The following is a 15,980-nucleotide window of genomic DNA, read 5'->3' as shown; positions in this document are numbered from 1 at the left end:
AGATTCCATCTCTACAAAATTTTCTTTAAATTAGCCAGGTGTGGTGGTACATGCCTGTAGTCCCAGCTACTCAGGAGGCTGAGGCAGAAGAATCCCTTGAGTCCAGGAGGTAGAGGCTGCACTGAGCCATGATCATACCACTGTACTCCAAGCTGGGCAACAGTGCAAGACCCTGTCTCTTAAAAAAGGAAGAAAAAAGGAAATTTGGATTAGGGATGTTCAACCCAGTGAGTATAATCCAAAATTTGGTTAAAAATCTGAAACGCTTCTGGTCCTCAACCATTTCAGATAAGTGATAGTCAATCTTTTAAAGACTCAGTTAGTTATTGGGTATCTGGGGAAACATGCATATCAAGTTCCCAAAAGATTATTGGTTTAGGCACACATTTTAATAGCTTGGAAATCCAGAATACTCTTCTGGTGACCAGCTCAGACATAGTCATGATAATATAGGACCTCACTTAACATGGCTCCCTATTTTCCAGATAAGCGTGGATTCCTGGTTCATTCGTGTTCAGCTTGGCAGTAATCTGATTCGTGTCAGTGCCCACAGTGCTACCACAGGTAAATTGTCGTTTGATAAGGCTGCTATTTCAAATGAAATTTTGCTTTCATATTTAATAAGCCAAATTTGAAAACCTAGATGGTATTTGTCAAAAGGAATATAAAAATTTTATTCAAAGTGATGGTAAAATAGGTGTCTTCAGAAATCTTGGAATTGTATTGAATGCTCAGCATTGTTTTTCATACGTGTAACTGCTTTAAATAAATCAAAGAGATTGTATGTTCTTTCCTGAAAACTAAAATAAACTGTAGACATTTACAATTCTATATATGGTTTCTGAGGAATTAAGGGAAGAATCTTGTGTCTTTCTCCCTTAAACCACAGTCCTTTAGAGGAGGTAGGAAGGGCCCAGCATTAGATAAAACACAGGGGATGGGTGGGTGCTTGGGGGGATTGGTCTTTGCTTGGTCTCCACACGTTTGAGAGTTTATTAAGGCTTACTGCTTAGTGTCTCACAACTTTTTAGCTTCACATTCTTCATGTGATATTTCCTTGTTTTTTGGTATTTGTAGTTGCACCTTCTATAGGAATTACAAGATGAATTAACTCATCAATGGCAGAACCAGTTAAAGAAGAGGCCAAAACTTCAAATCCAACTCCTTCACTAACTTCTGTGGCACCAACATTCACCCCAAATATAACTCAGGGACCCACTGTCAATTCTTCAGACTCTGACAATGGGACCACAAGAACAGCAAGCACGAACTCTATAGGCACTACAATTTCAGCAAATGGAACGTGGCTTCCAGATAACCAGTTCGCGGATGCCAGAACAGAACCCTGGGAGGGAAATTCCAGCACCGCAGCAACCACTCCAGAAACCTTCCCTCCTTCGGGTACTGGAAATGATTCTGTTTGTTCTTTTGCTCTTTGAATTTATTCATCCTTTTATTACCTTGTTCGTGTTTTCTAGCCTTAAAATTTATTCAGATAAGTAAAACTGCTCAAGTGAAGTAGTAAAACCTAGATGTGAAATTTTTAGGAATATCTGGTTAGCATGAATGAAGAGGAAAGAAGAAAGATTCTGGAGAATATTATTCCGCTAGGTGGGATTCTGGTTAGATTGAAAGGATTCAATGTGCTTAAAGGTAGAGAAGAAGGCTAGTAAAAGACAAGAGAAAGAGGAGAGCTCATTGATGATGCAAGAGACTGAAGATGAAAAGATACAGAGACTGAGTAATAAGATTAGGCTTGAAAAAGGAGGGGTCCATGGAGACCATGGAAAGGAGAATGGACATGGATCTCCATGACAATCAGATATGGAGTGGGAGGCCAGTGGCCGGGGTGGCATTAGAAAGAGGGGCTCTGGGAAATGGTTACATTGCAGTGCCAGTTGTTCAGTGCCGCAGGTTGAAGCAGTAGTCCCAAGGATAAAATAAGAGACATGAATCTGAGACCAGGGCAGGTAAAACAAATTTCTGACCTCTTTGAACTTTAGGTACCTTATCTATAAAAGAGGATTCAAGAGTTCCTCAAAGGGCTTCTGTGAAGAGTAAAGGAAATAATCATTACCTGATTGCTATGTAACCATCATCCCTTTCCTACCAAAAATCACTCTTCCCTCTTCTGTGTTCCCCAGCCCCTTGGCTCAGACTTCTTCCCAGTTAGATGGTGAGTGCCGCTAAGGAGAATCACATCTCACTCATGAGGAACATTTAGGAACTGTTTACTCAGTTAATTCTCATTTGTTACTACAGATGACATCTTTTACTCGCCTTATAACTCAGACCCTTCACCTGCCTGCTTTACCCCTATATTTTGTACCATAAAGGCAAGACAGCGGCTGGGTGCGGTGGCTCATGCCTGTAATCCCAGCACTTTGGGAGACCGAGGCAGATGAATCACGAGGTCAGGAGTTCGAGACCAGCCTGACCAACATGGAGAAATCCCGTCTCTACTAAAAATAAAAAATCAGTTGGGTACGGTGGCACATGCCTGTAATCCCAGCTACTCGGGAGGCTGAGGCAGCAGAATTGCTTGAACCCAGGAGGCAGAGGTTGCAGTGAACTGAGATTGCGCCATTGCACTCTAGCCTAGGCAACAAGAGCGAAACTCTGTCTCAAAAAAAAAAAAAGAGAAAAGAAAAGACCGTATTTTCAGTTAAGAGCATGGTCTGCAGTGCCACTGAGTTTGAATCCCAGCTCTGCCATAAACCAGGTATGTTGATGGCAAGACAAGCTTACTTAATCTCTCTACCTCAGTTTGTTCTTCTGTGAAACAAGAATGAGTGATAGTAATAGTTCTTACCTCATAGAGGAGATATTAGGATTAAATGAGTTAATATGGGTAAAGCACTTACAAGCCTGCACATGGTAAGCAGTATTTTTAAGTGTTAGCTGCTATTATTGTGATTATTGCTTTGATAGTTACCAGTAAAATATATGAAGGTACCTTTAATGCGGATGGCATCCCACTATTCTTGATGAGATAGGAGACTGCAGACAAATAATGTCTGATATTTGCTTTGTGCTTTAAAGTTAGTATAGTTTTGTCATGGTTGTTACTGTGCACTAGGCATTGTACTAAGAGTTTTCTAGAATAATCCTATGAGGTAATTTATATTTTGTGTTTTCTAGGTGAAAGTATTTTACAGTGATGAAACTGTAATTTATGGAATTTTTTCAAAGTACAGGTCATGACACAATTCATGAAATCACTTTAATGGGCTACCACTAGTTGTTTTGTTTTATTTTAATGGATGATCCAATTCCATTTTTGTTATTTTAATGTTACATGTACAATTTTTTGAAATTTTAGTAACAACATAAAAGGTCGGGTTGTGGCCATTGCTTAGGGAGAAAGGTAGAATAACTTGTACAAACTGAATGAGGGAATGGAAAAGGTGGAGACTGTAACACAGGACTCACTGACTGGACAGCCCACATTCTATTCTGTACTGTCTTTCATTTAATGGTTCTGTGACATGACCGTGGATAATCATCTCCTTTTAACAGATGCTTAATTTCAGACTGTATATGGAGGTTAAATGATTTGCCTTAGATCTCAAGGCTGACAAGTTAGGCCTATTTCTCACTTCTGTTGTCTTACCACTCTGCTTGTAGAGAACTTCGTTTTCCATAAACTGACTTAGGTCCAAATTATGCCACAGCTAAGAATCTAGTTATTGTACATTTAACACTTTTCCTATTATAAGAGACTGATACTACATTTCTCTAGTGGCCATTATTCAAGATGAATAAAACACAAGAAACTGTTATCACACATGGGAATTTCATAGTCTTAAACCCCACATCCCACTCATCACCACCATTTACCGGTCTTCCTGTAACAGTTACAATTTTTTATTAAAACAGTATTTGATGTTGTATATTATTGCATTATGAAATGTTATTCATTGCTGAGCTATAACTATAAATGGATTGTTTTTCTTTCTTGTACATTTTTTTCTGGATTTAATAATTGCCTTATTTTTTGTTTATTTAGTTTCCTGTTTAGTCAGGCTGGGCACAGTGGCTCACACCTCTAATCCCAGCACTTCGGGAGGCCAAGGTAGACAGATCACTTGAACTCAAGAGTTTGAGACCAGGCTGGGGAACATGATGAAACCCTGTCTCAACAAAAAATATAAAAATTAGCTGGGAATGGGTGCATGTGTCTGTAGTCCCAGCTACTCAGGAGGCTGAGGTGGGAGGATTGCTTAAGCCCAGGAGGTTGAGGCTGCAGTGAGCTGTGTTCATACCACTGCACTCCAGTCTGGGTGACAAAGCAAGACCATGTGTCAAAAGTTATTGCTAGTCAATTCTTACCATGCTCTCCAGAGTCTCTCAATACAGCTTTCTACAGAATGAAATCTATTAGATAATCTTTTCTCTTTTTTTACCTCAAGAAATTCCTCCTGAGTCCTCTGCATTGTCTTATTCCAGTCTAGGCTTGTTGGTGTGTAGGGCCACTACACAGATGTATCAGCCTGGGATTTCCCTTCTCTGTCATTCTGAGAATTCCCTTTGCTGCTGCTTACTGACTTCCATATTATCTTCCTTCTTGTTTCTCTCATCATTCAGTAGATTCCTGAGAAAAGGGGTCCATGGGAGGTAAATTCCATGAGACCTTGTGTGTCTAAAAATATATTTAGGGCTGCGTATAGAATTTGAGGAATATTTTTTCCCCAGAATTTTTAAAGTATTGCCCTAACTGACACCTGCTTACCAGGCTTGGAGGATTTTACTGCTATCTTAATTCCTAATTATTTATATGTTTTTAGGATCTTCTGTTTATCACTGGTATCCTGAAATTTCACAGAGATATATCTTGATGTGGGTCTTTTTAATTCATTATTATGGATACTTGACAGGCCCTTTGGAGCCTTGATCTTGCATTTCTGAAAATTGTCTATTTCTTTGAAACTTTCTCTCCCTCTTCCATTTTCTTTGTTCTCTTCTCAAACTCTAATTATTTGGATATTGGATGTATCCTGAATTCTTTAATCTTTAAAATTTTTCTTTCCTGTTGATCTTTGCTTTGAGTCTTTTTCTCCTTTTAAAAATAAACAAAAGCCAGCTAGGCACGGTGACTGACATCTGTAATTCCAGCACTTTGGGAGGCTGAGGCGGGAGGATTGCTTGAGCCTAGGAGTTTGAGAGCAGCCTAAGCAACATAGCGAGACCTCATCTTTACAAATAATTTAGACATTAGCAGGGCCTAGTGACTCATGCCTGTGGTGCCAGCTACTCAGGGCTGAGGCAGGAGGATCACTTGAGGCCTGGCAGTTGAGGCTGCAGTGAGCCATGATTATGCCACTGCACTCCAGTCTGGGCGACAGACCGAGACCTCATCTCAAAAATAAATAAATAGGCCAGGTGTGGTGGCTCAGTCCTGTAATCCTAGCACTTTGGGAGGCCAAGGCGAGTGGATCGCTTGAGGCCAGGAGCTCGAGACCAACCTAGCCAACATGGCAAAACCCCGTGTCTACCTACTAAAAATACAAAAATTAGTCGAACGCGTTGGCACATACTTGTAATCCCACCTACTTGGGGGGCTGAGACATGAGGATTGCTTGAACCTGAGAGGTAGAGGTTGCAGTGAGTCCCCTGCACTCCAGCCTGGGGAACAGAGTGAGACTCTGTCTTTTAAAAACAAACAAACAAACAAACAAAAAAACAGTGACAAGTAATATAGATAATAAGTATGCCGAGTTCATTTCTGTATATTGCCTTTTCAGTTAGCCTATTGTACTTGTTCTATGTTTTTGTAAAGAGCTGCTGTATTGAAGGATATATCTTAATATATTTATCCAGTTTCCTCTATCAGTGGACATTAAGATTGTTTTAATGATTGTTTGTACTTACAAACAGTACAGTTTGTCATTTCACACATATGAGAATATTAGTAGGATAAATTATTTTAAATGTGCGTTTATAAATGTATGGATATTGCCACATTTCCCTCTGCTGGGAAGTACATTCCTATTAACAATATGTCAAAGTGCCTGTTTTTCTAAGTTCTCTTCAGTGCAGTGAATTATTAAGCTTCTGGATCTCTGCCAATCTGACAGGTGAAAAATAACATCTCAGTGTAACTTTAATTTGCATTTCTCTGAGATTGAGCAACTTTGTGTAATTTGAAAGATCATTTAAATTTATTTTTCTGAGCATTCTCTGTTTATAGTCTTTACCCATTTTTATTAGGGTGTCAAGGTTTCCTGACTCATTTGTTGTAGAAGCTCTTAGTATGTTTGGGAAATGAGCCTTTTGCCTATGGTAAAACTGCAAATATTGTTCCCTAGGTTGTCATCTAGATTTTCTGCATTGCAGAAGATACCATTAGCTATTTTTAATTATTTACATATTCCTCAGTTTAACTTTTCTAGGAATTATGTCATACCTAGGAAGGCTTTCCTTACTCCAAGATTATAAAAATAGTTTTCTTCTGGACATCTGTGGTTTTCTGTGTGTATGTGTGTGTGTGTGTGTGTGTACACGCACATGCTTGGGTCTATCTGGAACTTACTCTGATGCAGAGTGCGAGCTGTGGAACTGTTTTCCCCAAATAGCTAACTTTTCCGAATACCCCATTGAGTTGAAATGCCACCTATCTTATACCTTGAATTTAGATATTTATTTACCTCTTCATATGTATTTGAATACTTGGGAACATTCATTTTATTTTCTATTGATCTTTTTTCTCGGTCGATGTGCAAAGCCCTACTGTCTTAATAATTGTAATTTTGTAAAGTATTTAATATCTGTTAAAATGAGTCATTCCTTGTTAATTTTATTTTTCAGAATTTTGCTAGCAATTCATATCATGAACATTAGAATCAACTTGTCTAGCAGGAAAAGTTTGTATTGATCATGTGAAATATGTAGATTAACAGAGAAAATGGCATCTTAAAGATGTTGAGTCTAACTATCCAAGAATGCAGTATATTCCATTTTCTGAAGTCTTTTTTTTTAATCTTCTGTTTTTATTATTATAAATGGAGCATTTTCTTCCATCATATCTTCTGTCTGCTGTTGGGAATATGAAGTCTACTGATTTTTGTAGAGACATTTTGTACTGGCCACCTTAAACTGTCTTAGTGTTTGAAGTAATTTTCTTCATCAGTTATTAGGGCTTCAAATAATCTCATCTGCAAATATCTTCCAAATTTTTAGAACTTTCTTTTTCCTCTGTTTAATTGCATTGATGAATACCTCCAGAACAAAGTTAAACAGCTGGTAGATTCAGACAGCATTGTTTTATATCTGACGCTAAGGAGGACACTTCCAGTGGTTTTTCATTATACAGGTGCTGACCTTTGAGATAAACATATTTTATTGTGTTCAGGATATAACAATTTATTCCTGTTTTAATGAGCATTTATGTCAGGAATGGGTGTTAAATTTTGCCAGTTGCCTGTTCAGGATCAATGAGCAAGATCTGAATATTTTTTTCTCTTTCGGTCTGTTTCTACGGTGGATTCTATCAGTAGGTTTTTATTTATTTTTTTAGAGACAGGGTCTTGCTCTGAATTAATTTTTTAATCTTCATAATTTTTATTTTTCTGTTGACCTTTGCTTTGCTTTAAGTCTTTTCCTTTGAGTCATCCAGTGCAGTGGCACGATCATGGCTCACTATAACCTTGAACTCCTGGATTTACGCAAATCCCACTTCAGACTTCTGAGTAGCTAAGGGCTTTAGGCACATGTCACCATGCCTAGCTAATTTTTAAATTTTTTCAGAGACAGGGACTCACTCTGTTGCCCAGACTGGTCATGAACTCCTGGCCTCAAGCAATCCTCAGCCTCAGCCTCCCAAAGCATGGGATTACAGGCATAAGCCAAGACCACTCAACCATATTGTATCATTCCTGTAACAAGCTGTTGCAGTCTGTTTGATATTTGATTGATTGATATTTCTTTTTTTGTTGTTTTTCATTTAGAATTTTCTCTGTCTAGATATTAACAAATTATCTCTAAATGAGATTGGTCTGTTTTTCCTTTGTGTGTGTATCCTTTTTGAAAAGTTTTAGTTTTTAGTGTTTTGTTTTGGTACATGGAAAGGATTTGAAAGTTTACACTAAAAACTATGCATTCATTCATTCATTCATTCATTTATTGAGACGGAGTCTGACTCTGTCACCCAGACTGGAGTGCAGTAGCGTGATCTCGGCTCATTGCGGCCTCCACCTCTGGGGTTCAGGTGATCATCTCACTTCAGCATCCCAAGTAGCTGGGATTACAGGCGTGTTCCACAATGTCCAGCTAATTTTTTGTATTTTTTTGTAGAGATGGGGTTTCGCCATGTTGCCCAGGCTGGTCTCAAACTCCTGGGCTCAAGGAATCCTCCTGTCTTGGCTTCCCAAAGTGCTAGGATTATAGGTGTGAGCCACCACATCTGGCTGTTCCATTCATATTTTCGAATGAATGAGAAAATGCTCTGTCTTGTGATTATTTCTTATAATACCTACAGAGCTATTAATTTTTAAATTTTATTTATTTTGTGTCTCCTTTTTTTGTCTAGGTTGACTAACCATTTACTTCGTGGGTTTGTTGCATTGTGCAAAGAACTTGCTATTGTGCATTTATTAGTTCTTTCATTTTTAAGTTTTCTATTTCATTGATTTTTATTTTCTTTCTACCTTCCTTAGATTTATTTTGTGCTTTTTCTATCTTCTTGGATTGAGTGCTTTATTTATTGTCATTCTTTCCAGTTAATTAACATATTAACGGTGTGAATTTTGTACAAGCACAGCTTTAGCCACATCCCATAGGTGTTTCTCTAGGTAGTTGTATTAGGATGTGCCATAAGCTGTGCTGACAAAGATACCAAAATTCAATGACTTAAATAAGACCAACGTGTCTTTCTCTCCCCAGTCACATTCCAGAAGTACACAGGGCCTTTGTCTCAGTAGGGACCAAATTCCTTTACTCTTGTGGCCCTGCCATCCTAACAATATTGCCCTTATCTGTTTGGTTAGAGCTAGTTCTCACCATTGCGTTCTAGTTCCAACCACTGAGAAGGAAGAACAAAGGGAATAGGGGCCATTTTTTCTCCAAAAGATGTGACCTAGAAGTTACTCACATTGCTTTAGCTCACATCCCATTGGCTATGAATTCATCACATGACTACACCTAGCACAAAGGAGTCTCAAATGTACTCTCTGGCAGGAGAGCTTCTTGCTCAACTAAAAAACAAAGGTTCTGTATCAAGGCAAGAAGAGGAAGAGACTGATTTGAGGGGAGGAGAGTTGCCAGATTCTGCCACAAAATTTATTGTTATTTTTAAGGTATTTTTCCATTTTGGGTTGTTTGTTTGTTTTTTGAGATGGAGTCTCACTCTGTCACCCAGGCTGTGCAGTGGTGCGATCTCTAGTCACTGCAACCTCTACCTCCCAGGTTCAAGCGATTCTTATGCCTCAGCCTCCCAAAGTGCTGGGATTAAAGGCGTGAGCCACTGTGCCCGGCCCATTTTGGTTTTGATTTTTTTTTTTTCTTTGAAATAGAGACTCGCTCTGTCACCTAGGCTGGAGTGCAGTGGCACAATCTCAGCTTACTGCAACTTCCTCCTCCTTGGTTCAAGTGATTCTGATGCCTCAGCCTTCTGAGTAGCTAGGATTATAGGTACCCGCCACCATGTCTGGCTAATTTTTTTGTATTTTTAGTAGAGACAGGGTTTCACCATGTTGGCCAGGCTGGTCTCAAACTCCTGGCCTCAGGTGATCCACTGCACCAGCCTCATTTTGGTTTTGATTTTCATTTTCAAGTATTTTCTTACTTTGTTAATTTCTCATTTTATTGCGTTGCGACAAAAGAATATTGTACTGTTTCTACTGTTGAGATTTATAAGGGCTGTGGGTATTCCAATAGTCTTTGAAAAGAAAGTTTTCTCTGTTAGTGTGTAGAGTTTGGGATGTACCAATTAGATTTTATTACTTACCATTTTGGTCTTTTATATCCTTACTTAATTTTTTCCTCTACATTTTATTACTTATCATTTTGGTCTTTTATATCCTTACTTAATTTTGCCCTCTTGAATTTTAGCAGAACAAAAGACATAAAGTCCTCTAATAACGTGTTCTCTTTGCATTCTTGTACTTTTTATAGATATTGATGCTGCACTATTTGTGTATCCAGGGAGAAGGTCAGACCACTGTCCAAAGTTTAGTGAATCCAGGCAGTCTTGTTTCCCAGTTGCTGGAGGATGCCTCATGGAGGAAAGCATCCCTAATCCTGGAGCTTGTTTTGTTGTACTCTAAATTGAATTGTTTTGTGTTTCTTTAACCTGAATGAATGTTTCTATTTTTTATTTATTACACAGGTAATTCTGACTCGAAGGAGAGAAGAGGTGAGCTGCTCACCTTGTATCTGTTGTTCTTTTTACACAGTGTACAGTATTCATCTATTTCCTCTGCTCAGTCTGTGGTAACCACATGCATCTGTAGCTGTGTTGTTTTGTTTTTTTTTTCCTTCCCTTAGTCATTTCCATGTTAACCTCATAGAGAAGAGCAATAGAAACAAGTACTGTATTCAGTATGTTTTTTAGTATAGCCTTTGAATTCTAACAGCTATGATGTATTTTAACAAGTAATAAAATATATCGTACTTTGCCATGTCATGTCATACTTGTTAATATTGCCTTTTGGTGATTAGGTCATAATTTCTATACCATGGATTACTTCTGATTTCTAGGCCACAGTTCCCTTTAAACTTTCTTTGTGTTGTTTTTCCCCTAGTCTATAAAATGTCAACCCTTTGTGGCTTTATATGGATTTTTGGATTTTCAGCCCTTTAATGTAAAGTCTCTGTGGCCTGAGATGTTGTGTCTGTGGTTTAAGCTGGACCGCTGAGTCCCTGGTCACTAGGGAGCAGGAGGACATGGGTACTTATCTGCAGAAGTGTGGCACATTTTGCCTAGAATAAGAGTAAGGCTGCTGTCAAAGAGCATGAGTGAAAGAGAAAGATCATCTAACATTCTAAGACATGATTATTTGAGTTTTAAAAATGTTACTCTTTGAAGCAGAGTTTTTATAATTTTCTATTTTGTGAAATCAGACGTGAGTTTTTTTCTGATTCCATTATTTAACCATACACAATTGTCCCTGTGTAATTAAGTAATGGAACACTTGGAGGCATATGAAGTCCCACTAAGTAGGGAGCATTTGAGTCAGAAAAGTGGGTACTCTGATCCTTTATGTGATATCCATCTGCCATTGTATTTGGTAAGGAATAGTGAGGTGTTACCATATTGTGTATAGATTTCCCTCACTCTTCCTGCTCTCACGTTCCTAAACTTGGGAACTAAACGTTGGATTAATGCAATGTCTTTGCTATTCAGATTCACTTGCCAGATTCTCACTGTCAAATGTAGACTTAAATAAGTTTTATTGTATTTCTTTGCTGCCTAAAACTGTTCTTTTTTTTTTTTTTTTTGAGATGGAATCTCCCTCTGTTGTGTAGGCTGGAGTGCAGTGGCACGATCTCGGCTCACTGCAAGCTCCGCCTCCCGGGTTCATGACCTTCTCCTGCCTCAGCCTCCCGAGTAGCTGGGACTACAGGCACCCGCCACCACGCCCAGCTAATTTTTTGGATTTTTAGTAGAGACAGGGTTTCACTGTGTTAGCCAGGATGGTCTCGATCTCCTGACCTCGTGATCCACCCGTCTGGGCCTCCCAAAGTGCTGGGATTACAGGCGTGAGCCACCGCACCAGGCCAGAACTGCTCTTTTAACCAGTCTTACAATAAAGTCAAAAGGCAAAGTGGTAGGCTTCAAGATAAAACATAAGATCTGTTGACTCCTTCTTCTATTTAGTATATATTTTCTTTTTCTTTTTCTTTTTTTTTTTTGAGACAGAGTCTTGCTCTGTCACCAGATTGGAGTGTGGTGGCACAATCTCGGCTCACTGCAACCTCCGTCTCCCGGATTCAAGCGATTCTCCTGCCTAAGCTTCCCAAGTAGCTGGGACTACAGGTGTGCACCCCCACACCCAGCTAATTTTCTGTATTTTTAGTAGAGATGGGGTTTCACCAGGTTGACCAGGATGGTCTTGATCTCTTGACCTTGTGATCCACCTGCCTCGGCCTCCCAAAATGTTGGAATTACAGGCATGAGCCACCATGCCTGGCCAGAATATATTTTAAAAATAATACTCATGAGAAAATAACCAGTTTCTTGGACTTCAGAAGAGGAAGAAAGGTTGCCCTTCTCATTTTATTCCTTTCTGCTTTGACAATTAAAACATCAGACACTACTCGTCAGAAGCACCCAAAGACCAATGCATAAAAACTTGTAGCCCTTAATTCATCCCCATAAGACATACTGCTTATCAAACCCATTATAATATAAAGATTTTCAAACAGCTTGCTTATTTCTCAAAAAGCATTTGGCTTTAAAATTAGAATATGATATCCAAATTTACAGCAATACTTCTAACAATCTGGTCAGGTAAAATTGCCATTAGATTTTGGGACTTTAGAGACTGCTGAGAATACCTATGCCCTGTCAGTTTCCTGTTTGGAATTATACAAAATTATTTTTTGACTTAAAAAGGGAGATTTATTACATTAATAGATTTTACATATGTCACAATTAGCAATAATCTAGGTAATTAAGGTATTTTTTTTTTAATCACAACATGGAAACTACTTAAATATTAGGTAGGTAAAATAGGTATGATATCTGGGGCAAAAAGAGGCTGAATATCATGAAAATATATACTAAGGCCGGGCGTGGAGTCCCATGCCTGTAATCCCAGCACTTTGGGAGGCTGAGGCAGTGGATCACCTGAGGTCAAGAGTTCGAGACCAGCCTGACCAACATGGAGAAACACAATCTCTACTAAAAATACAAAAATTAGCTGGACGTGGTGGTGGGTGCCTGTAATCCCAGCTACTCAGGAGACTGAGGCAGGAGAATGGCTTGAACCCGGGAGGCTTAGGTTGCAGAGGTTGCAGAGAGCTGAAATTGCACTACTGCACTCCAGCCTTGGCAAAAAAAAAAAAAAAAAAATTCCAAAAACTCAAAGAGGGTTCCACAAAGATGACTAGCAGGTGGCAAGAATCACTGAGGATAATTGACTATCTTGGGGCACTATGCAAGAGACAACTCCAAGATGATGCTGGAGGCTGGTTACCACAAACTGTATTCCATAATTACCTAATCTGATGGAGTTCTCTAGATTTCATAAGCAGGTTCAATAAAAGACAGAAGTAGCCTTCCACAGCTCTGGGTCTATGATGTCCTCCCCATAGCGGCTAATCCCTGCAAAAGGAAAATGCCACATCCTCATCATTCCAGACAGGCTCCCCAAAATGAGGCTCATTGGCCTGGCTTGGGTCCAGTAAACAACGATGAACCCATTTATTGTGACAGGGTGGGTTAATTCCATCTGAAGTGCATGGATGGAGTGTCAGGGATCCACCAGCAGTGACTCAGGGGCAATTCACTCTGGCTGGTTCTGGTACTGACTCTGTTTCTCCAAAAAGAAGAGACGCAGAGGAAATGAGAGAAAAGGTGGCAAGTGCCCTCTACTGCCCCAGTGGAAAAAACTGCCCACTCTGCCCATATCTAAGCTTTTTCTTAGCTGGAGTAACCTCACATCCTGTATCTACTTGTCTTTTCTTCAGTGAACATTATGTTATTATCTGAATATATTGCAAATATAGATATATCACTAGACCAAAGATTTATAAGATCTGGAGGCTGAAAACTATGAAACATTGTTAAGAGAAACCACAGGGCCGGGCACGGTGGCGTGCACTGTAATTCCAGTTACTCGGGAGGCTGAGGCACAAGAATTGCTTGAACCCAGGAATTGGAGGTTGCAGCTAGTCAGGATTGTGCCACTGCACTCCAGTCTAAACAACAAGCCACAGGAATAATGGCTCACACCTGTAATCCCAGTTACTCAGAAGCCCAGTCAGAAAGGTCGATTGATGCCAGGAGTTCAAGACCAGCATAGCCAACATAGCAAGACCCTGGCTCTAAAAAAGTAAATAAATTAGCTGGGCATGGTGACATGCACCTGTAATCCCAACTACTTGGGAGACTGAGGTGGGAAGATCACTTGAACCCTGGAGTTCATGACGACAGCAAGCTGTGATTGTGCCACTGTACTCAAGCCTGGGGAAGAGAAAGAGACCCCATCTCTAGAACAGTAAAAATAGGCCAAGCATGGTGGCTCACACCTGTAATCCGAGCGCTTTGGGAATCCAACGTGGGAAGATCACTTGACCCCAGGAGTTCGAGACCAGCCTGAGCAAAATAGCAAGACCTCTTCTCTAAAAAAAAAAAAAAAAAAAAATTAGCTGGTGTGGTGGTGCTTGCCTGTAACCCTAGCTAGTTGGGAGACTGAGGCAGGAGGATCACTTGAACCCAGGAGTTTGAGTTTACATCGCACTATGGCACTCCAGCCTGGGCAGCAGAGCAAGACCTTGTCTCTAATAAAATAAAAAGAAAATCTAAAAAGAAAAACCTAAATAAATACAGAGATATCCTATGTTTATAGACTGGTAAACAGAATATTGTTAAGATGTCAGTTATCCCCACATTGATCTGTAAATTCAATGCAATCCAAATCAAATCCCAGAAGACTAGATTTTTTTGTCCAAATTGATGAGGGGATTATAGAATTCCTATGGAAATGCAAAATACCTAGAATAGCCAAAACAACATTGAAAAACAAGGACAAGGTAAAGAACTCATATTACTTCATAAAGCTATAGTAATGAAGACAGTGTCTTATTAGCAAAAAGGTAGACAAATAGATTAGTGAGAGAAAACAGAAAGCAGAAGCAGACCCAGATATATATGGCCAGTGTGCTTTCAACAGAAGAACAAAAGTGATTGCATAAGCAAGGATTACTTTTTCAACAAATGGTGCTAGAACAATTGCATATGCATATATTAAAAAAAATTAATCCATATCTCACACAATATGTAAATATTAACTCAAAATAGATCATAGCCATAAATATAAATCCTAAAACTATAAATCTTCTAGGAGAATACATAAAAGAAAATCTTTGAAACTTTGAGTTAGTCAAAGCTTTTTTAGAATAACAAAAGCACAATTTACTTTTAAAAATTGTTAAGTTGGCCAGGCACGGTGGCTCACACCTGTTATCCCAGCACTTTGGGAGGCCGAGGCTGGCAGATCACAAGGTCAGGAGATCAAGACTATCCTGGCTAACATGGTGAAACCCTGTCTCTACTAAAAATATAAAAAATTAGCTGGGCATAGTGGCACGTGCCTGTAGTCCCAGCTACTCAGGAGGCTGAGACAGGAGAATCGCTTGAACTCGGGAGGTGGAGGTTGCAGTGAGCCAAGATCACGCCACTGCATTCCAACCTGGGCAACAGATCAAGACTCTGTCTCAAAAAAAAAAAAGTATTAAGTTAGACTTCATCAAATTAAAAACTTCTGCTCTTCAAACATGTTAAGAGAATGAAAAGACAAGCCACAGCTGGAAGAAAATATTTGCAAATTACATATCGGATAAAAGACTTACCCGAATTATAAAAAGAACTCTTTCAAAACCCAATAAGAAGAATATAAACAACCATTTTTTAAAAGTCACAAAAGCATTGAACAGACCAATGAAAATATTTAGATGGCAAAAAAAGCTGTGAAAAGATGTTCAACATTATTACTCATTAGGAATATGCAAATTAAAACCACAGTAAGATACCAGTACATACCATTAAAATGACTAAAATTAAAAGAACTGACTGTACCCATTGCTGATGAGGGTATGGAACAACTGCAACTCTCCAGCCCTGCTCATGAGAATGTAAAAGGGCACAACCACTTTAGAAAATAGTTTGGCAGTTTCTTAATGAGTTGCACAAATACCTAATGTTGGACCCAGCCATTTAACTTCTAGGGATCATAGACCTAAATTTCTTGAGATTTACTGAAAAGAAATGAAAGCATTGTACATAAAAAGAGTTGTACGTGAATTTGTAATGGCTGAAA

General features: G+C 39.1%; 1 protein-coding gene across 1 annotated transcript in view; it reads left to right on the top strand.

The window, feature by feature from the left end:
• LOC105531213 (receptor-type tyrosine-protein phosphatase alpha-like) overlaps window positions 1-10,853 on the top strand; it is a 34,774-nt gene extending 23,921 nt beyond the window's left edge. Inside the window, 4 exon segments of the mRNA XM_011969100.1 lie at window positions 486-564; window positions 1,078-1,401; window positions 10,325-10,428; window positions 10,740-10,853. Coding sequence (XP_011824490.1) covers window positions 486-564; window positions 1,078-1,401; window positions 10,325-10,428; window positions 10,740-10,853 — 621 coding nt within the window.
• Window positions 10,854-15,980: the final 5,127 nt, after the last annotated feature.

This window comes from Mandrillus leucophaeus, unplaced genomic scaffold (genome assembly GCF_000951045.1).
Source record: "Mandrillus leucophaeus isolate KB7577 unplaced genomic scaffold, Mleu.le_1.0 Scaffold871, whole genome shotgun sequence".
Classification (NCBI taxonomy): domain Eukaryota; kingdom Metazoa; phylum Chordata; class Mammalia; order Primates; family Cercopithecidae; genus Mandrillus; species Mandrillus leucophaeus.
This window is presented reverse-complemented; position numbering and strand designations above follow the sequence as displayed.